The sequence below is a fragment of the Nothoprocta perdicaria genome, unplaced genomic scaffold (assembly GCF_003342845.1).
Source record: "Nothoprocta perdicaria isolate Ctin4 unplaced genomic scaffold, notPer1 scaffold_8, whole genome shotgun sequence".
NCBI lineage: Eukaryota > Metazoa > Chordata > Aves > Tinamiformes > Tinamidae > Nothoprocta > Nothoprocta perdicaria.
The window spans coordinates 3,259,791-3,286,390 of record NW_020456087.1 but is presented as its reverse complement, the minus strand read 5'-3'; the positions used below and the strand labels follow the sequence as shown (position 1 = coordinate 3,286,390).

The 26,600-nt window shown below is 38.0% G+C and overlaps 1 protein-coding gene across 1 annotated transcript in view; it reads left to right on the top strand.

Moving 5' to 3' along the window:
• The first annotated feature begins 210 nt into the window (after window positions 1-210).
• The window catches only part of STXBP6 (syntaxin binding protein 6), a 73,715-nt gene continuing 47,325 nt past the window's right edge, over window positions 211-26,600 (top strand). The window contains exons 1-2 of the mRNA XM_026051816.1: window positions 211-245; window positions 15,814-16,003. Coding sequence (XP_025907601.1) covers window positions 15,850-16,003 — 154 coding nt within the window. The 5' untranslated portion in view covers window positions 211-245; window positions 15,814-15,849. The remainder of the gene's footprint in view (window positions 246-15,813; window positions 16,004-26,600) is intronic.

Genomic DNA, 26,600 nt, shown 5'->3' with positions numbered 1-26,600 from the left:
SGGGGAAACGAGTGCTCCGGTTGGAAGGCTCTGCCACGTGTTTATTGAGCCCCTCTCTCCTGTGCTTAGTCTGCTGGACAAGATATGTGGCACGGGTCTCTTAAATGGCCCTCCTGCTTGGAAGCATTATAAGCCTTTGCCATCTAACCCTGCAATGTAGGCTCTTTATGTAAGAGGCATAGCATCATTGCTGCACTTAAGAAACTAATGTTGTCGAGCTGCTGTGGACCTACCTGCTCATCCAGGTGAGATGTTTCTAGCCCAAGCTTAGGTGTCACTGTGCACCCGCTCTTCAAAGATCCTGGTTCTGCCTATAAAGCATAAATAATTAGGAAGATTGAAAATAATAAGGGAGAAGTGTTCCCATCACCCATTTAACAAATTATATAAGCACACTTGAAAGGAGAGAGAGAGGAGAGAGGAGACAAAAAAAGAGGTTGACGTTTTTGTTCATTTTGGCTGTATATGTTCATTTTTCTTTCATCTGTCACTGTGCTGTAACACTGTGGCCTCAGAAATCAATGCAGAATTGGAAGATGCCACYGTGATTTGTATTGGTGTCCAAAACATTATTATTACAGCACTGACCTGTAAGAGTTTTTCATTTTAAAGGAATTACGTTTTGTAATTTGGTAAGCCTGATGATAAAATTTTCACATCCTCAGGAAATCACTTGGTCACTAAAAGGAGGGGGAGGGAGAAGCAATGTTTTTTACATCTGTTTTCCAGCTGGCCACTAACAGACAAGATAATTTCCCTTCCTTCCCCCATGTTTAATGGAAACTTTSTATTTGTTAAAACAGAATAGTTCTCTTACTGATCACCCTGTGATTACAAATTGTTACAAAAAGATCAGGGGAAAGAGAAAGACCCAGTAGTTCCCATTTCAGGGCTAACAAAACATTGAACAAAACATTGGAACAGACCCAATTTTTCTTAGTGTGTTCAGTTTGCAGGATTCAATCTGCATACAGTTTATTCGGTTCTTGCTATCGGTGGGTTACTGGGGAAGATATATACAGCTGGTCAGAAATGTATTCCACTTACGTTACTCACCAGAAAGAAAATTATCCTTAGTTAACGCCTAGAAAGTACCAGGACCCTGCAAAATGAAGAATTACTTCTTTCATATAGTTCTTGTTACCCTGGAGTAAAATGTTGGTGTAATATTTCATGAAAGATCTCTTTGCAGTTAGAAACATACTGCTCTCTCTAGAAATAAATAGTGGAATAATTCTTCTTTTGGCATCAGCAAATAGATTCTGATATATTCCTTCTTTAAAATATTATGCATGTATTATAGATATGGCTAATGTATTTGAGTGGTTTAAATGTATTTGTGCTTACCGGAGAAAGCAGATCCACCTTGGATGGATGAACTGGAATGCTCTAATTCCTTGATGTTATGTGTTATGTGTTATGTGTAATGTTATGTATTATCCCATTATATTGCTCTACTTTTGTACTGTTTCCTAGAATTAGAAAACAATAAWAATATAAAGGGACATAATCATAAAGAGCTTACTTCCCTGCTTTCTCAGAAGTGGGTGCTGCACTTTGTAGTTTAGAAACTTGGACAATCTTCTTTCAGGCTGAGACGCCCGAGTGTGTTCCTACTCCTCTCTGGTACATGATGTTTAACAGATAATTGTAATGTGTGGAAAATTGCAGTTTGTGCCAGTGCTGTTTCCATGAGATTGAATGGAAGCAGAAGTGTGATGACTTGGAAAACATGATTTAAGGGTACACTGAGTTGGAGGGGAGGTTCGAGATCTGCTCTTAATAGTAAGACAATATATTAGCTGAAGCTAATGTATTAGCTGATTTTTTTAAAAAACATCTTCAACTACTGCTGCAGAAAATTTCCCCCTTCTTTGGTAACCTGTGTACTGGATTACAAATTCATTTAACATCTGGTTATTCAATGATTAGCTGCTTAGCACTTGCAAAAATTGTGCTTCTTGAGCAGCTGGGGTGGTTATTCATGCTAATAAGGCAAAATCGCTTTCCTGTGAGACATCTTGCTGAAGTAGCTGCCCTGACTTAATGCGTTATGGTTATGCAGAATATACGACAGTAATTGCATTGCATACTGGCTTTGTAAGTGCCTACATGCAGAGGTTCAGTTTGGCCACAGAAATTGCAATTGCTATATGTTGTCCACCATGGCCTAATTTCCAGCTTGTCTTTTTCCACTGGGCCTCCATTTTACCCAAAAGGCAGCTGRGAGAATAAACTGAGCAGTTTGCTCCCATTTTGAGACATGTTCTTTCATAGCAGGGAGGGTTCCTCCCGAATCTTCCCTTTTATGCAGCAGGGAGCGGTTCTTGCAGTTCAGTTCTCTGGATTCCTTGTTGCAAGCYCTGATTCTGAAGAATATTGTGCAGGTCAGCTCTGTCCCATGCCTTAAATCAGTGAATTTCACTGTCTTCGGAAAGGCAGGAAGCTCCTGACACTGCAGGGTCTCTCTCTGTCTTACACTGATCGTGAAGCTGCAGTTAAAGCCAGTGCTGCTGGTGCCACAGGCAGATGAGGTTCATCCCTGCCCTCCTTCCTTCCTTCCTTCCTCTGTGCCAGCACAGTCAGCCGTGCAGTGAGCTGAATCGGGGAGCAGAACTCAGTGAAAGCTAATCTGTTCTTCTTTTAAATGGGGCTAAACCTGGAATTTATTTATTTATTTATTTATTTATTTGGTCTAGTTCACTGTGCTATCACGTAAGCACTTGTGCTGTCGTAGGGAAGAGAAGGGTCCTGGGACATTGGGCGCTTCCAGGGGTGCTGATACACTCTGTGAGCATAGATTAGTTGTGAAACAGTCATGCAGTTTGCAAGAGAAATTGGGGAAAGAGGCTCTGTATGCTAGAAACTACAATCCATAAAATTAGTTCACCTCTCCCTGGAGAATTTGGACTTCTCTTTCTCACCAGGGTTCTGTATTTCCATTTGTCTTAATTTTTCTGTGCAGAAATATTGACACTACACACATTTTTAAGCAACTAGAGGGTGACAGGAGAGAGAAAACAGTTGGATGAAAAATCATATTAGAATAATGTTTCCTTTTCTGATAAGGTTTTAGGCAGAACTGACAAATATATCTCAACTTTAATGATACTTTTGATACTGTCTCATGTGACATTAGTCATGAGTGAACTACAGAAACAAATTTACATGAAAGTGGTGTGGCATTCAGAAACACGCAAATGATTGTAAAGCTGTATTCAGAGGAGTTTATGACTTTCTAGTTGAAAATGGATGAGCTTGAAAACTGCTTGAAAGAAAAAGCTTGAAAGAACAGGAATATACCTTATATAGGTATTACTCCCTACCAAAAGGACATGATGAGTGTAATGGATGACAAACTGGAACTGTCACCTTTTGTTGAGCTCTTGGAAAAGCTACACATATGTCACTTGCTATATAAACARCAACATTAACTGTAAGATCTGCAAAGCAGTCCTGCCAGTTGACTTGGTGCCTTAAGCGAATCAGAGAGTCCAGATTTAGGCACTAAATTTCAAGAAAGATTTAGGCCAAGAGGAAATAAGCCAGAGGGTACATCTGTCAGGTGCCTGGAACAAAAACTGTGGTAGTTGAGCTGACAAAAAAGAAAACATCTAAAGCCAGATGTAATAACTGGTCTTAATATCTTAAAAAAGAAAGGTCATAAGAAATAAGCTTATTTCTTTGGTCTATGATTTTCATTGTTGCTCTGCAAAAATGCTGGGTCTTGCTGCTCTGAATGGCCCTGTGTCCTGAAGTAACAAATATAACTTTCCACAAATGCAAATGTGATCTCTYGGGGCCTTTGTTATAACATCTGGCAGTGCCTAAGATTCTCTGTGAATCTCTTTGTGAGGATAAAAATGTTCCCACTGCAAGAMGATGATTCCCTGGCTGCGTTCCAAGGCAATTCTCGCTGCCCTTCCCTGAGCGAGCCCTTTGTCTGGATGCTGCTGCCTAGGCCCTTGTCGTCTGCCCGTGCCTCCTGCAGCAACAACCCTGCTCTGTGTGGGGCTCTTCTGGTGACAGCCTCGCTGAGTGGGCCCCCAGCTGCTGCTCTTCACTGGGAGAGATGCTGATAACCTGGTATCCTTCCCTGCTGAGGTGCCCTCTTCTCCCTGAGGGATCTTCTGGAAGCAGCTCTCTGCTGTCCGTATTCCCCGCTGCCTCCCATGTCTGTTTGACGCAATGTGCTCCTAGCCACCCACAGACCCTCACACAGAGTATTCCAGGGCAGCAATTTTATGCCTCTTTGACTTGACTTTTCCAGCATGTCAAAATACTGTCTTCATGTGAGCAAAAGTTGGCTGGGACCCACCATATTACTTACTGGGGAATTTTGATCCAGAATTGCTGTTTTTTGTCAGAACGATAAAAAAAAAAAAAAAAAAAAAAAAAAAAAGAGATTTGATATGGAAAAAGCAGCAATCCATCCATGAAACATGCCTCTTCTTCAGCATTCACCGTTATAATCTCCCACTTAATTTCCTATATCTTTCATTGAGAACTGAAGGCCAAAGGCCTTGAGAGAACCAAGCGATGTTGCATTTCCTGCTTTGCTGCTGCTACTGCTGTCTAGCTTGAGCTTGAATTGGTGGTTATCCAGGTGCTGTATTGCTCTGTTTTCTCTCTGTTGCTCTTTCCCACACTTGCTCTTTTGCTCTGCTCTCTTGTCTCCCTCACTCACTTTTTCTCACTTGCTGTGTGTTCACGTGCACTCCTGCGCCCTTTCCCTTTGCTCCAGGAATTCTTTGCAGGCAGTGATGACACTGGCCTGGAGCAGACCTCAGTAACAGAAACAGCTGCTCTGTCTTGCACGTGAATGCCTGGTCCCCTCCCATGCACGGGTGAAGATCCCATGTTGTCCCCAGTAGTGTATCCCTCCAAGCAAGTGTTTGAGTTTTATCTCTACACCTAAAACCTGTTAGTTATTAACTCCTGCAGTGATTGTCAAGCAGGAGCAGTGAGTGACAGAGAGAAACAAAACTTTGAAGGTGACTTTTGGTTACTTTCTAAAACGAGTATATTACAGTGTGCCAGAGTGAGGTGATGAATGTAATAAATCCAAAGGTATCTTTCCAATCCGAACTTTTATGTGGTTTCTTTAGAAATATGTGTTCTATTCAGACCTCTTGACACTTAAAATCTTGTTAGGAAAATCCACACAAGCTGAAGGGAACTCAAATTACCTTCCTTAGGAGCAAAGGTTATGTTTATTGCTTAGGCTCTGAATCTTTTGCTTTGGAGAGAGAAGCATGAATATTCAGTCTCTAATTTATTGCTTCTGACATTTGCATGTTGCTTCTGTGCCCTTTTGCCCTTTCTTTGTTCTTAATAAATAAATTACATCTTCTGGGGCCACAGAGTAGGGTACCTATTTTTTCCTCTCCATTCTTTTTGTCTAGGAGTCTTCTGACAGATGCACAGCTCATTCAAACCAGGATATAAGAATGTGCTCGGCTTCTTTGAGGGATAAGTAAACAACTCTGAAACTCTCTTAAATACCAGCAGTGAAGCCACAGCTCAGTGAAGAGAGAGAAGAAAAAAAAAAAAAAAAAAAAAAAAAGAGAGAGGAAAAAAAAAATAAGGAGTAGCTATATCACAACAAATGATGTTTGGTACACCACTCACTCGGTCCAGGATCAATATCATCCTGCATGGACTCCCTAAAGGTTGCAGAATGACCCTCTTGCATTTTAGAGCTTCTGGTTTCTGAAGTCAATTCACATTAGTTGGGCAAATAGCTCTGTATTTTAAAGATATGCAAAAACGTGCATTTGTCAGTTTTAAATTGGCATTGAAGTTTCTGGCTGCACACAGACGTTCACAATATTGTAATTTGCATATTTTAAAATTAATATTTCATTCAAATCAATTACCACCAAGAATTTGGTTTTTTTTTGTTTTTTTGTTTTTTTTTTTAAAAAGGAGCAGAAAATGTGACTCGGACAAGTTTTGAGTGAATTTTTTTCATTTTCCCCAATAGGAACTTAGAAAAATAATAGGATGTATATAATCTTTCTGGCTTGTGTGGTGCTTGCTGTAATCCTAATATTAATTGACTACTGAAATTTCTCAGACGTGGCAAATTTTCACAGATAGAAGAATGAAAGATCTCTGTTACATTCCAGGCAATTCAAGGTTTCATCTCAACTGTTTGGTGAAGTTGACCTATTGGTTTAACCTTTACATGCCCAGCTAATTAAATTTTGTATTACACTTTGAGAATAGAGTTCAATAAAAACAATTCTAGAAATTGGATGTTTTAATAATTGATCTTTGAGGAGCTATATTGGTTTATATGCTGGGCTTCTCCGAAGCTTTATTAGCTCTTTCTTTGGCAGACACACAGTTTTGATTGTAATGGTCAAAAGGGCAGCCTTAGCATTTCTAGCGATAAATACCAGGCAACTGTCAAAATTTCTGGAGCTGGGCTTTTAGTAATGATGTCTCAGCATGGTTTCTTGAAGTGGAGCCCCCTGTCCTAGGGTGGTGGCTTTGTTGGAGRCTGACCTGGCTGCTGCCAGTGTGGCCTCCAGCACTGCGTTGCTCAGGTGCTTTTGCCCTGTGAGCCCAACCTTGGCTGTGGGTAGTAAGCAGAGAGACCCAACATGCTGAACCCTTTGTCTTTTCTTGGAAAATGGCTTAATTCCTTCCTTCCCTTGCTCTTATTTCAATTCTCCCTGCCATTTTACTACTATGTAAATTCTRTGCCTCAAGGATTAGTTTCCTCGGTTTCTTCTGTGGATGAATAGCTAAACAGAGGCACTAAAAATCTTGTTTCCATTTATTTGTGTGGCCTAGTAAAACATCTGTATGTAGTCAGCAGCTTGCTGGTTGCCTGCTTTTCTAGGCTAAGCAGAAAATAGTCTGAGCTGGGTGGTTATTGTTGAATTCATAGGATTTGTTTAGGCCTCAATTTAAGTATCTTGTTAGTTTTGTTTAAAGTAAAAATAAATATATATATATATTTATATAATAATATAATTTATATAATAATATAAATATATAAATATATATATATATATTTATATATTTATATATATTTCCCGTATATTGTGAAATGGTAAGTTTTTCCTAAGGGTAGTTTTTACTGCTTTTACTGATGTGAATGTTATGGAGGTGTATTGTAGCAGAGAAAGATTTAAGGTGATGTTGCAAAGAGGCAGTGTGTCTCAGGCACTAGCTGAAATATGCACAGGAATCATTCCTTTCTCAGGAGTTTTTGTTTAATGTCGAGGTGTAAATTTGTCCTGTTCCTGATGGCTAGAGTGAAAATCTGCAGGAGAAAAATACAGTTTTCCTTATGCAGCCAAAAGTATAATTCTAATAATATGAGCAGGATTAACTATGTAGAACAAGGAGTCTGAGGTGGGTAATCTGGATTCTTCAGGTTTTGTGATGCTTATTGAAATGTTYAAATCTTTCTTGTCTCAGTGTAATCACTAGAGAAGTGAAGATGGTTCAGAGTCTGGCAGTAACGTTGTGAGCAGAAAGTCACTGGCTTTAGCTTTGCAATCCCACAGTACTTTTCTCTTTTAAAGTATTTTTAATTTGAAATTGTTTCTAGACTTCCTTTTTTTTTTTTCACCCCTCCAGTCTAAGAATGGAAATGGCCATTTGACTTTCTGAAAGAGACAGAATTTTTTCAGAATACCGGAATACCTTGGGAAAGTACCTGAGGAATGAAGCAGGTGAGATCAGAACTGTTTACACACAAAATGAAACAGTTTGGCAGGAAAGAAGGAGTTTCTCATACCAGAAAGTCAAGTAATTAAAGTGCAGCCTAGAAAGCTTGGTGGTACAAGAATCAGTTGCTTTGCAAGGAAAGATGACCCGTTCTTGCATCTGTCATGTGGTGAGTGGGTACCATGATCCCTGTACTGTTAGGTAAGGCCTATGTGGTTAACTTCAGAGGAAACACCATGAGGTAACAAGGCTGCAGCTGACAGCATTGAATAAGCTGTCTGAGAGGAGGATTTAAAATAGGAATCCTGATTCAGGTAGGTTTCAAGAGTAGTGCATCCTGAATCTTCTGTATGCATATGAAATATTCTGGATGCTCAAATCTTTCCTTGCCTACATGCATTGGGAGGCAAGATCAGTAAGCTAGCATGATGGCTTCCAACCCCAGAGCTGCAACCTGAATCTACTTGGGCAACAAGTGAAAAGAACAATAAAATGTTGACAAATACTAAAATATAACCACCACTACCCCCAAAAAAGTCATGAGAACATTAAAAAACAAGTTGTGTAATCATCTTGTGGCTTTAATTATATAGTTATTTTGTTAAAGCTTTAGGATTWGGGTTTAATTTTAGAATCAATTTTGCAGAATCTTCTTTTCCAAAATGTGTGTGATCCCTGCTCAAGAAAGCTCAGGATATAAATGTTAGTGAATTGTAAAATTTATAGTATTGTTTATACAAGCAAATATAATACGTTTTTTTCTTTTGAGAGAGAGAATAGTTAATTCTCCTTTGAATCAAATATCAAGAAAAGCTAGTATTTGATACTTAATCCCAAACCAGTCTAAAAGATCTTCATTAGTATTGTCTGGATATGTGGATTAAAGGATATTCAGGAAAACTGAAGCATATCTTTATATACACTTCTGGCTGATACTATCTTCTGATACAAGAAAAACAAGAGCTAAAGCTTGTTAAAGGAATTGGTTACACTGAAAAGTGAGCATCTGCTTCTGGAAGACAGATGTTCTCCCTTTGCCAAATTATTGTCAGACAACAAGCCAGCTACAAATAACCCTCACTCCTGAAACTTGGACTTTTTAAGTGTCACACAAGATAAAATGAGGTCTTCAGATTTTTAGTTCAAAGTCAACCTCTGAGCCTAGATTAAATAGAGGAGGATGACAAGTGAGTTAAGGAATCGCAGAATGGTTGAGGTTGGAAGGGACCTTTTGAGATCGTCTAGTCCATCCCCTGTGCACAGGCAGAGTCGCCCACAGTGTGTTGCACAGGATCATGGTCAGGTGAGTTTTGACTGTCTCCAGAGAAGGAGACTCCACCATCTCTACTCTGGGCAACCTGTTCCAGGAAGAAATACCCCACAGCAGAGTTTACTAAATTCAGAAATAGTAGACTGAGGATTTTTGTTGCTGTTTGTATTTGAGACTCTCATATACTTTTCTTTCCCGCTTGTTCCTACTTGGTGTGGAAGGTATGTGTTTACAAAGACCAGAAGCAGAGAATCTTTTTAAAGCACACAGGATAAGAATTTGCACTCTACTGATAAGATCTGGAAATGTTCCCTAGGGCAGGAACTGAAATACTTTTCTGGTTCTAACCAGAAAGCCAACTTGGGTGCAAGCACCTCTGCAGGCCATCAGAGTTAGGCACCTATAAACACACCTTTAATGAACCTGTAGCTCTTCCATTCCTGGAAGGAGAGACTTACGAGCTGTGGGTGAAAATCAGGTTGTTTCAAACAGATGAGTAGACTTTAATTGGGCTCCTGTTACTCAAATTGCTGGCACCTGGGAGGATTTGGGGTCCCATTTGCATAGAGCACTTCCAAAAACTGAGGCAGTTGCTGCAGTAACTGGCTCTTCATTGTCTTAGGGGAAAGCTCTTCATTGTCTTAGGGGAAAGNGCTCTTCATTGTCTTAGGGGAAAGCTCTTCATTGTCTTAGGGGAAAGTTATATACTGCTACTCTAAATGTTTTTTAAATATGCTAGGAATTTGGAATAAGGCACCTCTTGTGAAGACTTTTGTAAATATTTTTAGCACCTACTGTTACTCAAATGGGAGGCATACTTTTTTTTTTTTTTCCTTTTTAACGACAGCTTCTAGTGCTTGGTAAGTCTGAATTATATCACAGAAATGTAAAGTCTGTTTTGTGTGTGTGTGTGTATGTGTAGCTTTATTATTGATGACTTTTTTTTGTCTGTTTTGACTTCCTTTAACTATTTGCTTGATGCTTTAGATGCAACTAGTTACAATAAGGGCCTTATAAAATGCCCAACTTCCCCAACCCTAATAACTACGTGGGAAACATTTACGTAACTGAGATGAGAAAGGCTTGAAGTGGAGATATATTTGCTTCCCTTATTTAGAAATGTCATTGAGGAGCTACTGGAACATATACAAGAAAATCTGTTCCCTAAAACCTCACTGATGAGTTGTTGCTTTTCACTTATGCATTTTGWTCTAAGAACCATTTCCTGATTTCATTTTTAAACATAAGTTTTATGCTGCCTGTGAAAGGTCAGCAGATTACTTGATCTGGCATAATATTTGTACAGAGCTAACACTTAATACGTGTGAAGTGGCAAGCTGAGTTCCTAGATGAGCGAGTACCCTACAGCCTGATACTGAGGTTCCCGAACGTGGCCAGATCCTGCACGTCTCTTGCTTTCTCACTAGCATGTCAGATGATAATTGAAAACGATGCTGAGTTCTAGCCAACAATTTGCTAATTTGCTGGGGCTAGAAGTTTTCCCCTGCTGCGCTTACTGTAAATAAATAGTAAAAACTGCAGCAAATTAGAAGTCAAAACTCAAGTGCTTAATCTAATTGTTAGTGAGAAGAATGGTGGCACTTAAATAGATTAGTTTTAGAGAATTTGAGGAGAACTTGGCATCATCTCTGCTTTAATATGTTAAATTTTTCTGTCCTATCTGACTTGGAGACATGCAGGTAATGCTGCTTACCTTCCTTTTTCCATTTTTTCTGCCAGAGATAATTGTAATAGAAAGTCAGTATCAATAGGCAGTAAATAATTTTTACTTTTGACACACAAATATATAATACCCTGAGTTGCAATGAACTTGGACAGATATTTAAAAATAAAGGCAAGAAAAAAAGCAACTGAAAGAAGCAAGCTTTTCTTAGAAGCTGAGATTTCCCTATTCATTCTCTACTTAATACCAAAGTGTTAAGTCAAAATTAAGTCAAACAACCACAGTCTGAGTGTGAGTTGTTTTGCTGGTGGTCTTTTTTTGTATCTTATGAGAAGTTTGTTTGTTTGTTTTTGGCAGTTAAGATGTTAGTATCTCAATTGCTTTTCTGGGTAGTGCTGTAGATTTCTGAAGCCTGGAGTAGATTTAGCCTTTTTAAAATAACATAATTCAAAAGATGTGGAAAGAGACATTTGCATTCCAGAGTGTGTGAGTTCACATAAGCCAGTAATGGAAAACTAGTAATGGTGTGAATTCATCATGGAACTTATGCCAAGGACATTCTTATATGGAAAAGTCTGCATTTACTACATGAAATCTAACAAGTACAACCAGTCTCATTCTTAGCTGAGAAGTGTTTTGTCTGTGTGGGTCAATATGAGACTTATTCTTGTTTCTTGAGCAAGTCATCTGTACTTCTTACTGCAATCTTCCTGTTAGCTTTACTACTTGTGCTCTTGAAAAAGGGAGGTTTGGGGATGCTTTACTTTAAGAGAAGGTTATATCACAAAGTCTTTTGTATAGCTGTGCTGGTAATTATGGAAAAGCTTGTTTGTTTACACCTAACCACTGCTTTTTTGATTCATGAAAGAGCAYTTTCATCCAAACTCTGATGACAGCCAACGTTCAGAAGCCTGTTTGTACACAGAGACAGTTACTTTTGTTTTCCTTTTCAAAAAATAGGCTTCTGCCGCTTGTACTAGCATGGATTTTCACATGAGATTTGGAAGTCACATCCAGTGTGCTGCATTAGATTAATCCCTTAATAATTCTGGCRTTTGAGACTGTTGTGAGTCAAGGACTGGGAAAAGGAGGGTCACAACTTCCCAGGCAGCAAGTGCAGGCTGCTAGGCAGACATGCTGGTTATAGGGCAGGTCTGCTGCCTCTGTGCACAATTTGCAGTCGATGCATATAAAAACACCTTAATCACAGAGCAAATGACTGCACACAGCACTGACTGGCTGGTTTTGTCACTCTTGCCTTCTGTGACCCTGCTGCAACAGCAGATTTATTTTGTCTTAGATGTATCGTGTAGACTCGGACTTTAAAGTTGGATTTGTATATGGCTTGTGCATAGAAATGCTTCCATTAAGAGGTAATACATCTCTCTGCATACGTGTATTTAATTATACCTGCTAGATATTGTTTTGGGTTACATGCATGACAGCCAGTTTCATGCTGTAAGTTAAAAGTGTGCACATGAATCAAAATCATCTGCGCTTTGGTTTGCTTCTTGCTTAGTAAAATCTTACCAAATAAGGCCATATGCAGTGAGGTCTATTACTTGTTATAAATCCTTAAAGTAAATTCTCAAGTATGAAAATTTTCAGGCTATAGATGAATTGGATGCACTACTTCAGTAAAACACAGATTAAAAACTTAAAAGCAAGGGGCATTGGTTTTAGTGAGCTGTCTTCTTATGAATATATCCTCTGTTTTCCAGAAAGGCCTTGCATCACATAGGTCTACAGATTAGATTTATGAATTCATTCTTTATTTTTCAATCCATGAACTTTGAGGGAATGTGTGCAGAGGTCTACAGCCCAACTGTGCCGATCCTCTCAGGGAGCTGTTTGTTAAAAATTGTTTAAATATGTGAAGCTCTAAGACTGAAGTTGCCTTTGGAAAGATTATCAGTCCTTATCTCGGTCAGAAAAAGCTGTTTGACTAMACATGTAGTCACTGACAGTGSCYTTGAATTTAAAAAAAAAAAAAAAAGGGAAAAGAAAGTAAGAATGTGCTAGCAACTGTCTCGTGCTGCTGTGTGAGACGCTACAGCTTTTAATGCTGTAATTTTTTTTTTTACGTTACAGTAAAATAGAAGAGGAAACCTATGTAAAAACAACTGTATAGCCCTTTTACTGATTAACTAGAAAGTTATTATTATTACTACTATTATTGCACATTGAAATAGTTGATATTGAAGGAGATGCCAACCTACATGGTAGGATTTGCGTGAAGTAACTTTTTTCAGGGAAGTGAGTTGGCATTTTTGCTTTGACTGACGTTGGTCTGGAGTTCTCTTTTAATGCCACAATTTTTAAGTTGCATYGATCTTTGCAGGGATGCATGTGAAACAACCTCATACTATAGCTCACCAGTGTTTGCACAGCTCTAATATTGGGTAAGCATTTTAAAACAGATTTGTTATTACTATAGGCATTTCTTTGCAAAGGTTTCCATTTGCATCCCAAAATATATAGATTTTAAGCTTGTTTTGCTATGTGCTTTAGCAACTGTTGTAAATTCAGAAAGTTAGAGTGTTTTGTTTGATACTTTTCCTTCTAAATAAGATTATCATATAAAAAGAAATTATTCTCCAATAAAATGTTTAGGCTGAAAAGATTAAGACAATTACTTTGCTGATAATATACCCACTAAAATATGATTTTTATGATTTTCTTGAGTTTATAGCCCAAGATGACTCTTTTCTAACAGTCTAACAGTTAAACTGTGACAGATATCATCTGTCATTCTGTTCACATAAGCAGAATTTCTGTCCTCCTTAGCTGAGAATTGAATGTGATCATACTTRTGCTAAGCCAACTAAGGGTGTCAAAAAGAGCTATAAGATTGCATCATATATATATATAATCTATCTATCTATATATAAAAGAAGCTATAAATGTATTAGAGTGTCATGTTATTGAACACTGAAGAAAATTAGGACTGTCTTGGCAAGCCAGGATGCATGACAGTGTCTGTTATCAGTGCTACCCTAGAGCTAAATAGGAGATCTTAGTTTATTTTGATAAACTTCCCAGCAACACCATATTGGTCATATTCACGTGAAAGGTAACCTGCTGCTTCTATTAATTATAGTTGCTACTAGATAGAACCTGTCAAATAGCAGTAGTGATCATGCCAGTAGCTAGCTCCTAAACGATTTGTAATTTGTAACACACACACACACACACCATTTGTTGATATATAATATTTATTAAGCTAGCTAAATAAAACTGAAAAAAACTGTCTTTTACTGCCCTTGAACCTAAAGCAAAATGGAGCTGGATTTTTCTATAGGTGAAAGTTTTTCTCGCAATTGTCTCAGCCTTATCTTTTCCTGAAGAAATAATGCCTCAATGAGTGAGGCAGAAATGAAATTATTTAAGAATTTATTGCTTATAAATTAACAGATCAACTTGGAGAATTTATGTAGCTTTAAAAAAAATGGTTAAAAGCAGCAATATTTGGTCCTAAGATTTCTTTTTTCTTTAACTCCTTGTTACCACTGTCTTTCACCTCTCCCCTTTTTTCCTTGTAATTGCTTTTCAGTTTCTACTGTATGATATATGTGGCATTGGTCTGAACAAAATAATATATTGATAGTTAAAAGCTCTGTATCTGTATCACTTTTTTTTAAAAGTGGTTGCTTATGTTTATTTACTGTGTATTTGTGAATGTCTGTACAATTATTATCTTGGCTTTTTTGAGAGGGAAAATAAAGCTCCCAAAAGGACAGGGTAAGGGGAGGGGAGATGCTTAAGTCAGCCTAGAGTATGGCTGAATTTACTAATAGCCTCTAATTCACGAAATATTATTTTCAAACTGCCATTTATTTTTCCTTCAATTCTAAGTGTTTTGTGAAAATATGTGATTTTTTGGGTGAGGGTGGGTGGATTTGGGAAGAAGAGAGGTTTTTAATCACGTTTGTATCTTAGGCAAAAGAAAGCTCACAGGCAAATGAAAGCTTTGTCTGGTGCCTTTCTCTAAGAAAGGGTGGGTCGATTGAAATCATGCCTGGGCCACTTTTACATAAGAAAGGATAAAAATGTCAAGAGACCTTTCATTAGTTTCTGACACAGGCTTAGAGACGGGTCCCAGGGTTGTGGGTGTACTAAGTAAACCCACAGTGAAGTAAGTACTGAGTACTTTATGTGATATGTAGAAAAACCACGCTGGAAAGATTTTGTGGCTTTTTATATAAATGAACTTAGAGGTCATCTGTTTTAAGGTTAACTAAGGGGAGAGCTAAAGGAGATGAACCGAGGGGACTAAAGGATGCGGCTGGCCCCTGGGTTTGCTAGGACTAACACCGAGCAAGTAGAAAATATTCACAGTAGAAAAGCAGTGAGATTTGAGAAGGCAGGCAGGAAGCCACCTAGCTTATTTTAAAATTCCTAGAATAAACCATTACACGGCAAGTGATTTTATTATTATTATTCTTTATCTATTTTTAAAGGGTGTGAGGATCAAAAAGGGCACTTGTTTCTGGCCATAGGAGTTTCCTCAGATCTATAAGCTTCTATCTGTGGGACTAGCATACTCGCTAACAGACTTCAGGGCATGAATAAGTGCAGTAAGATGCAGCCCAGCAAGCTGCTGAGTGGATGAGGTGCTAAGCAGCTCTTACCGAGAGGAATGCTCTGCAAACCRTAGCTTTGGAAGAGGTTTAACCTTCCCGTGTTTTCAGTGAAGGCAACTTGCTGTCTGTGGATGGGACGAAGCTGTTGAGGGGGCATGGACTCAAGTCCTAGTGTTCCCTTGGTGTGCCCTTCTGGTGGGACTGATGAGTTTTCCTCCAGTGCCTCAGGAGGAATAAATGGGGATCTCATGCAGAACTACAAATGACARAGTCATCTATAAGAGAGTCTTCTCTGAGAAGATTTAGTATTACACTGAAGTGCTGGTGGACTGCTCCTGCCCAAGTAAGCCAAGCTAGCTTTGGAGGGATTTCGGAGTGTGCTTAACCTCAGTAAGTGCTTGGAAGCTTTTTAGGTACTTTGAAAATTCTGCCTCCRTTTAAATGCATGAAATTACCTCCCCTCAACTCTAAATCATTAAAGCCTTCGTTTGAAGGTCAGCATTGCTAATACCCCATGCAAGTTAATTGTGTTACCATGTGATTCGGGGGAACTTCCTGATGTTTTTGGTCCTTCATTTTATTTTTAGGTTTATTTTGGAGCTCAGTCTGCTTGGTGATCTACAATGAGTGCCAAATCTGCAATCAGCAAGGAAATTTTTGCCCCCCATGATGAAAGGATGTTGGGAGCTGTTCAAGTGAAAAGAAGAACGAAGAAAAAGATTCCTTTCCTGGCTACTGGAGGTCAGGGTGAATACTTAACATATATCTGCCTGTCAGGTAAGGTAAATGATCTTGACATCTGGCTGTCTTTTGTGGTTTATATCTGAAGTTTGATTAAGGGATCAGATGTTATCCATAGCTTTAAGGAATTGCGCGACTTGAATGTTAATAATGTAAGAACAGAATTATGATGGTTGCATTTTTAATCTTGGTAGCCTTGAGTGCATGGTATAATATTTATACTATATAATAAATTAAATAGGTGGCGTCATTGCAAACAATGAAGAGCTCTCTCCTAGCATAGCTGGGAAGTATGAACAAGTAAATAAAATATTTGGAAGCATTATCTTTGATAATTGAGGTTAAGATCTTTCTTGGAGGGATGAACTTCACGTTCTATTTGCTTATATGTGCTCTTGAATTTCTTATTTGTTTGAAGCAAATATTCTTTCCTTTCTTTTCACATTTGCCTCCGTATATTACATCAGTGGACCTAATGAACTGATAACATTTTCAGCCAGAATATTTTCAGCTCATTGAACAAAGCAGTACAATTATGTGTCAATGAGCTGACTTTAAAAGAAATAGAAGACAGAAATATTTGTACTGAAGGAGAATCAGAAGTGTAAAGACCCCTTTCAAGTCAGGGGAAACAAGGAGATGTGTTCAGATAAAAATCATTGAATGTCTCCAGGGTTTTAGAAATAGAAGTAAGATTTTGAATTTTGTTGAATTTTATTAGGTGTAATAGTTGTGTGTTGTCTTTGTGCTTTTATTCTTTTGGTTGAAGGTCCAGGAAATTTTTTTTAAAATGTTTAAAAGAAAACTTAATGCCTTGGGTCAGATATCCAAAGTATCTTTACTCTAAATATTATCCAAAAATTAATCTATAAAACAATATTTTCCATGCTGAATATCAGTTGAAAATTTAGAACAGTTGAAAAAGTGGTGGTGGAGGAGGGGAGATTGTTAATTTGTTTTTTTTCTTCTGTTTTTTGTGTTTTGTTGTTGTTGTTGCTTTACTTCTTTTAACTACTCACAGATTCTCTTGTAATTTTGGAAATAAAAGTCTAGCAGAAGAAGGAACCTAGAGTTGAATTGTGTGTGTGTGTGTGGGGGGGGGGGATTGTTTTTGTTTGTTTGTTTTTTAAGCTTTCCTGTTAAAAACAAAAAAAAAGGAAACAAGCAATTGGTCAATTGAGTTTCACATGTTCARTTTGATCCCTTTCCTTCCTCTCTCCTATCCATGCCGCCAAATAGTATAAACTATTTAGGCTTGCCAAAGAAACAGTTCATAAGTAAAGAATAGCAGTCCTGTTTTTTCTGCTGCCCTGTTGTATTCACAGTATTTATGTATTTATTTGAACAGTTGAATTTAGGAAGGCAGTGGAGCTGTCATGATGTGATTCATGGCTTGCTGTAACGTGATGTGCCGTATTTGGATTTAACTGGCGGCTCTTGTTAAAACTTGAGTAAGTCTTGGGTGCCGACGTCGTTCTGGCCTCTAGGCCGCAAGGAAGAGCCTTGGTGGGGCTGTGTGTAGTCGACCACGCGGGCGCTGAGCGCAGCTGGTTACTCTGCTGCTGCAGGAGTCACGTCCAGCAGAGCACTTGTGCTTCCCACAGCATCTGCTCTGGCTTTGGCTTCCTCCTCTTGAACAACAAGCACCTGTGTTCTGATTTTCTGTTATTTAATCTTCAAACACTTGGCAAGTCTTTGAGAGAGAAGGGAAGAGAGGGAAAAAAAAAAAAAATCAGTTGTTTTCAAAATTATGCTAGATTCATACACTATAGCTAAATGGATATAAATGGTACCCGAAGGAAAAATCTTGAAATAGACAGTATTTCTTAAAACAGTTTATGTATGTGTGGGATACACTTCTGACAGTGTTTCTCATGGCTGACTCTCCATATAAAGGATTATGTCCCCCCTCCTTTTTTTCTTTCTTTTTTCAAAAATATGATCCAGGTTGTGCTTTTCAGAACTTTATGGTTATTGTAATGGCATTTATCTTAATTTCAACCAAGGTTGTCTGAAGGGAGTTTGAGAACAGTTTATCATCCTGAATTGCATGTTTACACCTATTTCCAACCCAATTGCCAGGAGGTTGGCATCCAATGTGATTTTAGATTTCCAGTTATGTCAAGCCTTTCCTCCAGATACATCTCCAGAAAGGCAAAAGTTCCTGTAGTCTCTGTCATATGCCTGCCAGCTAAGTGTGAGCATATTTGATATCCTAGGGGACTTTAAGTGGTCCCTTATGCTTTTAGGTATATCGGCCCTTCGCTTTAAGTCTGTGCACCTGGGCACGTTTTCTCCTGGATCTGCTGTACGTTGGCAAGTGTAATGAGTAGAGTATTTTTGTGCTCTGAGTTTCCTCAGACTAATTCCATTTGCCCTTTGCTGGAAGTGTTTTGATGATTTAGTGTTGAGAGCTGAATTTGTTAGCTGAAACATGACCCATAGGAGCTGAGCTGCTAAGCTTATAAATTTGGGGGGATGGACAACGGCCTGTCACGTTGCAGTTTCATTCAGTGCGGGAACAGAAATCCAAGCATCAACCAGTTGTAATGGTTATTTTTATTTACTAATCAGTTTGTAACTGACAAATTGCATGAATTAAAACTGGAGTTTGTTCTTCTTTGTTGACTTGAAAGTACGTGATCAGATAATTGCTGTCTGTTTGCAGTATGGGAAATCTGGATGGGGACGCTGAGCAGGGAAAGAAGGAGCAGCACTGAAGTACCTTTCTTTCTCCCTAAAGTCTTTAGGTTTGTAAGAGCATAATGGGTGGGATATATACTAATGCACTGCCAAAATCAAGTGCTGAACAGAGCAAAAGGGGGGAATAAGGGAGAGTCTGCCTTGAAAGGCATGAGTTTGTACTTGAGAAAATAAACCAGAATTGCTTAGAGAGATCTATTAATGCCCCCAAAATGTGTCATCTGGGAGTGATGCCAGTCGGTGTAAGAGGGCTGCAGCAAACTGCTCACTGCTTGGGTGGGCACTTGGCAGGTTAGCGGCAGCCTGCCGCCCTCTCCTGCAGGGATGGGGCTGATGACATTTGACAGGCAATCACGGCCCTCAGAGATCTCCTGGGGGTTATTTAGTCCAAGCAGAGCAGCCAAGCAAGCAGTAGGTAGATGGGAAACACAGAGGGTGGGGTGGCTGTAGGCAAAACAGAGAGGATGAAAACTGAGATTTTTTTTTTCATAATACAGAAAAGGATCTGACACAGAAAAAAAATGTAGGAAATTCAAAGCTGAAAGTGGGTATTTATCACCTCCTCCACACTAGCAGACCTGGTGACAGTTATTGAATCAAACCTGAGTTTGAGTTTTGCCACCATTGTCTTATATAATAGCAACAAAACTGTTTAAAATAGCTTTTAGCCTTATTTAGAATTTTGAACTAAATATAAAATACTGAAAAGATCGCTTTAGGCATACAGAACATTGATCTCTCCCACATGCATGTGCACAAATCTCTTGTCGTTTCCTGTTCTGATTGTGTTAAAGTATCTTTTAATATTAAAAAATTCTTGTTATAGTGCATTGGAATTGTTCCATCTCATACATAAAGGTATGACCTTGACCTTTAAGGACTAAACTGCTGCATTTTCAGTGAACTGAATGAACCAGATGGTTTGTTTTGAGCCTGAATTCTTGTGTGTCAAACTCCAAGCTTGGCTGCACCAGCATTTCTGTGCCCTTCTGCCACGAAGAATGGAATTTGAGTGCAAGTTTTAGAAGCCCAAATGGTTTTAAAACTATSAGTGCAATTCGTTCCCTTTACATCCCTAATTTTTTGGGCTATAATAGTCTTTCTCTTCTTTCTTTGTCATCCCTAAATGAAATGAAGCTATTGTTATACTTGGGGGTGGGGAGGAGGGAGAGGGAGGGGTGCTTCTATAAGATGAAAACATAATAATTCTGGTCCCTATAGGGTAAAGGGCTGTCTAAGTGTCCTATTGCTGATTCTTATAAGGTAAAGGAATGTCCAACTGTTCTGTTGCTGTTGTGTCCAGTGACTTGTGTTTATTGTTCTGAGGTTGCTGCTGAGCTGGTTAGAGGAGAGTGCTGATGTTTGAGTTGTTGCTTCCAGTAATGGTGGTTATAAATAACTGGTTGTGGCCAAACCTACCCAACTGGTTGTGTCCTGGATGGAGGCTGGCAAAGAGAAGCCCAGTGCTCTCCAGAGCAGCTTCCCTCTTGCATCACAGCTCCATGAACTGGTCACAAATGTTGACAGGTCAGGAACAGCACTCATAGGAACTTGTCAAAATAGTTACCTTAATCTACTTATATAGGTAATTCTCTAATACAGAATACAGTTCTTAAAGCTCCTTTTTTTTCTGCATCAGGACATGTTTTTATCTGGAAGGTAATTCCAGATATTTTAACTCTACAGCTCTTGCAGGGGGATTTAGATGTCTAGATATCACTTTTGTTCAATTCTATAATGTGCCCAGTTCCATTTTCTAAAAGGAACTTAAAAATTCCAAGCTGTATAAGAACCTTCAAAAAATTCTGTCTCCGATTAAAGCATGAGAAGGTTTTAAAAACTGGAAGTTTAGATTAACTTCCTACTCCTTCTCAGAGACCTTGTCTTTGTGCTTTGTAATTAGTATAGAAGAGAGGGAGGAAAAAATAATGATTTCTTTGGCAGCCATACTCTACTTGATGCTCTTGTTCAGAATGGCTCCTTATTATATGCTTATGTTCTGATGCTCGCTTGCTGAGTGTTGTTGTTCAACTTAACATAAAAAATACACGTAGGTTTCATTTGCATAGTATGGGATCTTGCTGTAGCAAAGCCACGGAACATCTTTTGAAAGCCTCTTGTCCAAGACTTTATTTCCTTCTGAAAGTGGAGAAAATATGTAATATAATCTATGACTTATGCTATTGTAGACTTCTCAGTAGTTTGTTTTATGTTAATTTTTTTTCAGAGTAGTATTGTAGCAGAATGGTAAAGCTTGAAAGTTATCTTTTGTGCATTACTTTGAGTTTTTTAAAATGATATTTTGAACTAGGGAACTTTTGGTAGTAATACAGTTCTGTTTTACTCAAAATCCAACTTTTTGAATTACTTTTCACATACACCTACTCCTTCCTCCCAAAGGATTTCCAAAATCCCAGACTAGATGATATTAAATTTAGTCCCTCCTGAAAAACAAATAAAAAACTTAATGGCTCAAGGGAAGCATCTGATCTTTTTACTTAATGGAACATAGTTTTGCAATAATAAAAAGGGATAAATTAAATATTCTTTAATATGAAGTCTGTTTTGATGTAATTTCTTATGCACAAACTGAAATAGTAAAGAGTGTAAGTTGAGTGTGTTGCACTTTGTATGTTAAATGAAGACTAGTCAAACCTCTTTCATAGAGGCTTGGAAAGTCTAACATAAAATAGGTAAGTGGCAGAGTTCCATTCTCCATCTTTCCTTCTCAGGGGAGGTGAAGACTCTATTCTTTTCTCCATTAATAAGTACTGTGTTTGTATTCCTAAAGGTTTGCCTTCCTAAAGAGATGAATCAACTTCTTTTAGCAAATGCAACATATATTGAGTGTGACACACACACTACTGTGTGAGAGACCTATGTTAGCAAAAGTATCCTTTTTTCTCTAGTTCTGATGGGAACTGTTCTCATTTTTCTAGTTTTCATGGTGCTTCAAAGTGGCATTTGCAATACTTTTGTATCACAAGTTGTTAAACCTGAAAAATACTGAATAAAAATAAGAAAAAAAAATCTGGGTGGTTCTCTCATCAATATTGTTGCACCAACTTGCAAAGAAAAATAGAATTCTTTTTTCCCTGCAAACTGCTTGGTATATGCAGACTCTTCTAGTAGATAAACATCACCTTAACACCTTGTCCTTTTATAGTATCTCAAAGTGTCTTTAGGAACCAAATTTTACAAGCTTTTGTCATACTTCAGTTCTTTGAAGTCTGTACTATCAATACTAAAAAACACACAAAGAATGTTTTGGAAAAGGATGCCTAAGCCAATTAGAATCTGCATCAAACATCTCTGTCTCTAGGTAGTTTTTTTGCTATTGTCTTGTAAAAGAGATGGTTGAATAATGCATTGAATAAGGATAACTTTTGTATGTTTGCTGTTATGTGACTTTAATTCACTTAAAAAAAAATTATTTATAGATGAAATAAGAAAATGACATCCAGGACTGATCTTATGCTGTGATTTGCCTGTATCAGCAATGCATCGAAACTGCTACCATAGCAGCTAAGATACGGATCAAGTAACACATATAAAAATAAAATTAAGGAATATTAAAATTAAGGAATCTTAAACTAATTTTCTCCAGCTCTCTCCAACAGTGTAATATTTGAACATCTCAAATACTGAGAGAATGTACTGATGAAAACAAGGTCGTGGTCTCAGATGTGCATATATATATATGTATGCATATCAGTTATTCTATATCGACGGCAGGCAATGTTTTCCCTCCAGCCTTGTTCTATTAAGACTTTTATGTAACTTGGTTTTCATAATCTGATTATGCATATCCTAACAAGACGGAAGAACAGCACATGTAGGGTGGGGAAGCTGAGGGAATATAAACTATGCAAAGTTTTGTTGGCCTTGTATCAAGGAAGAACTACCCATTTGTCCAAGTTAAAACAATCTCCCAACAATTTAGCTGGCCCTACATCATAGGGAAATTCTGACACACCCTCTCAGTTGCTCTTTCGCTTTGTTTATTAGAGCTCAATAACACAAATTCCCTTTCTGCAGGCTCAAGGAGTGATGGAGCTATAGCTGTGCTGCAGCTCAAGTTCTCTAATGGTTATGTGTTGAAGAGAAGTTCATTTATGTGAAATATAAATCTCGTTTCTCTTGGTAACAGCTTAAGCACCTGCCTAGATCTTTGTGTGGTCCTTTTGAGATACAGATGAACTCTTCCTAAGCAGCTTCTTTTTGAGATGAGTGATGTGAAACTTGCATTTGTAAATATGGCCCAAATCCATAAATCTACCTATACTGTACAGACATCTAGTTAAATATTTGTCAGGACAGTATCTTAAGATAAATGCACACTGTGCTATTTTAAGTCTGAAACTTCTGTTTTTTGATCTACTTACAGGATGTAAGTACTGTCTTTGTAGATATATCTAGAGTAGCAAAGTGCCTTAATTACGTCTAAGAGGAGTAAAATATTTGGCTGGTCTGAGGTAGCACTGTGGAATATCTGCATCACACAGTGAAGTTCCTTGAGCAGGTTTATATCATCTAAGTCAGGTAGATGTTAGAAAATAGCTTCAAGAAGCTAGTTGTCCTTCTGTGTTGTCCTCTTGGATTTCTTCGTAGAAAGCTTAAGGTGGAAGGGAAAGGTGCAACATAAACTTTTCGCTGGGTGAAGTAAAGACAAYTGCTTTCTGCAGAGGATAGGATATCAGAACCTGCTGCCTACCTTTTCTCCATTTCTCTGCTTCTGTCACCCTGTGTGAGCAGGGAAGTAACAGTAAGAGCTGTTTTCTGGGAGTAAGATCAATGGCTTGGAGGACAGCCAAACCTTTGAATCAAAATAGTATCCTTGCACAGAAAGTTTAGTTTCAAAGTGTTTAAACAAAAGTATACTTTCTCCAAGTTAGGTTGGGAATATTCTTTTGAAAACAAAAGTTCTTAAACACGTAGTCACTGTGCGTGTTCATCTGCAATAATGATGGATGCCTAGAGAAATATCGACAGCATGAGTGCCTAAGATCGTCTAAAATTAATTGTCCACAAACCTATGTGATTAATTTTCCTTCTCTTAGGACAGCAAGCCATCAGAGGTAGACAAGGAAGAGGGAGGCCYAGTAAAGAGGAATACATCCAGAGACCAACTATTTATCTCTGATAGGTATTTCTTCCAATTATGAACTAATATTAAATGAATGTAGTTGTGGTTAAGAATATTTTTATTACCTATATATTTAAGTTAGARTTAGAAGGCAAGATGACAGTTTGAACTGCAGTACTTTGATATTGTCACTTATTTTTCTATGCAACCCAAAGTTGGTAGTAATTTAACTTGAACCAGAGTTAGGATATCTTTCTCTTTTTAGCAGAAAACCTATGTCCACATTTCTTCAAAGTTTCTTGCTGAGTTTCCACCAAGTTGTGTTCATTGTCGGTTCCCCTTATGGTTGTCTTCATGCTCCTACCTGAGAGTGAATTCATGCCTATAGGAGAAGCAGCAGGTAAAGGACAACCAACATGCACACATGTTAAATAGCTGCACATTTTGTTTTTTAAGCATTGTAGATTATAATCTAAGGTAAGTCCCTAATCAATTGAAATATCATGAATAAAAATATGAATCTGTCTTGGATATCTTTGAAAATACGAACCATGTCTTGGATTTTTTTGTTTRGAATTTAAACTGTACTCTGTATGACAAATCTGAAAGATATTACCCACAGTAATCAAACCATAATGCCCTAAAGCCAAATGTCTTGCTCTGTTTGCTGGCTTTTGGGTTTTTCTGTTGTTGCTGTTTTCTTTTGTTGTTTCTGATAACAACTGATTAACCAAATGGTTAGATTTCTTCAAATAGATGTAGATTCATTAAAGGTTCTATTTGGCTTTTAGATGTGACAAAATGGCATTTTTTGTTTAGCTTGCATTTCAGTATTTGTTATACTAATTCTTCATCCAAAATCCATCCAGCCTCCACAGTGAGGCTACTGTGTCACTCAGGGAATCTGGTAGGATTATTCAGTAAAATTAAGAACTGTAGTAGCCACTCATTTAGATATCCACTCACTCGGCACAATCTTATTAAAGTCTCAAGTAGTCAAAAGTCTACTACTGCTTTGAATTACTTTTGAATCAAGTAAAAGTTTTGCAGAGCTCCCATGACAGCTGCAAGATGGAAGGAGAAGAGTTCTTGAGGAAGAGTTCTTGAAAAGAACTGTACTGCTGTACTGATTGAAAGTGGATTTCTATGTTCTGGACATGGTTTTGTTTTGATAAGTTTTTCCATAACTTCTGAGGTCTAGTGGATAAAGGCTATTCAAAGATTAATAGGAGAGAAGCTTGGAGCTCTTGTCAGCAGTTTCATTTGATGCTTATTTCTATGGTTATTCACCCTCTTCCTTTGTTCAAGTATGCTTTTCTTAAAAAGTTAGTGGAGAACTTGTCGGAAAGTTGAATTTAGGAACATGATCAATAATGCACATTTTTGCCAAGCACGGTCTGGGAGCTGTGAGATCAGGTTCCAAGTGAGAACACTGTGTTGAGTTCAAGGTAATGATGGATATTTTTCCCTTGTGGGCCTGAGCCTGAACTAGTTAGTATATCTGTCCAGAAAATGTGAAAGAAAAACATGCAAYTCTTTAATCTGAGACAAGGATAAGAAGGGAGGAAAGTTCCTTCACCCACAGGGTATGCCTAAGGTAATCAATGGTACGTTGGGATCCAGAGCTGTGTTTATACATGGTTCTTAGTCTAGGTCATTGCAGTGCAAGCTAGAAAATTAGCAAGATGCTCTGTTAGCAAGGGAACGGCTATCCTAGGTCTTTTTTTTAATTTAATTTTTTTTTTTTTTCGTCTTTCAAACCAGGAAGGAGAGGAGAGATGTTTTCAAGGTAGAACTTTTAAAATTTTCTTTCATGTCTTTCATTCAGTTTCTTTTTTCCTTATCAGTGTTTCTTTTCTGGTTTTGCTTGTCAGGTAGATGTGAAGCATGTAGGGCTTATGTTGAGTATTTAGGTTAACTCTGAAAGAACTTTTTGAAAGGAAAACCCATTTGGAAAGAAAATTTCTCTTTACAAATAGCAGAAAATGAGAAAATGAGAACATAGCTGTTGGTATTGAAATGGGATGGTGCAGGACAAGTTATAGCAGGTGAGGAAGAAGCGGAGAAGAAAGGAAAACAACAACAAAAAAAGTTACCTTCCATGTATATGAGGTTATTTCTAACTTCCTAACAGTAATTTGGAGTGTATCACACCAGCTCTCACTGCAGAACTGCTGAACTCCATTGCATACTCTTGAGGGGAGAAATGTTCAAAGGGTTTCTGAAATCAATTTTTCCTAATATGAGTTAAAATGGCATTGACATTTCTGAGGAAAAAAATCAGACCTTCACTTCACATCAAGCTTCTACCAGCCCACTTATTAGAAAGGTCATGGGAAAGCTCACTGCCATAGCAGGCTTGAAGAACAGATAGATGATCAATACAGGTCTGGCTACGTGTATGGAAATTAAGTATATAAAACCTTAAATCTGTTTAGGAAGAGGTAATGATGTGAATTTAACTTAACCATTATACTCAAAAGGAAGTGTTACTTGTATTTTTGTGCCTCTCTACAGTTCTACTTTTCCTATTATAAGCATTTACCTTACCCTGTTGTTACAGTCTGTTTCATCTCAGCCTTGATCGCTTTGTAAATAGTTTATTTTCGAAGGACTGTTCCTACCTTTTTGCTCATTGGGCACCCTTTAAAGGTTGTTCTTCTTTTACATTTGAGTTTTTCTCTCCTTAAAACCTCCTTGGCTTCAAAAGCCACTGATCTCATTTGGGGGAATGAACTTGATCTCTTGATGTCTTTTCTGCTCTTTTCCCTTCTAACATGACTTTAAAAGGCTGGTAAAAATGCTTGAAATGACCTTTTTCCCTTCTTTCTTTTTTTTTTTTTT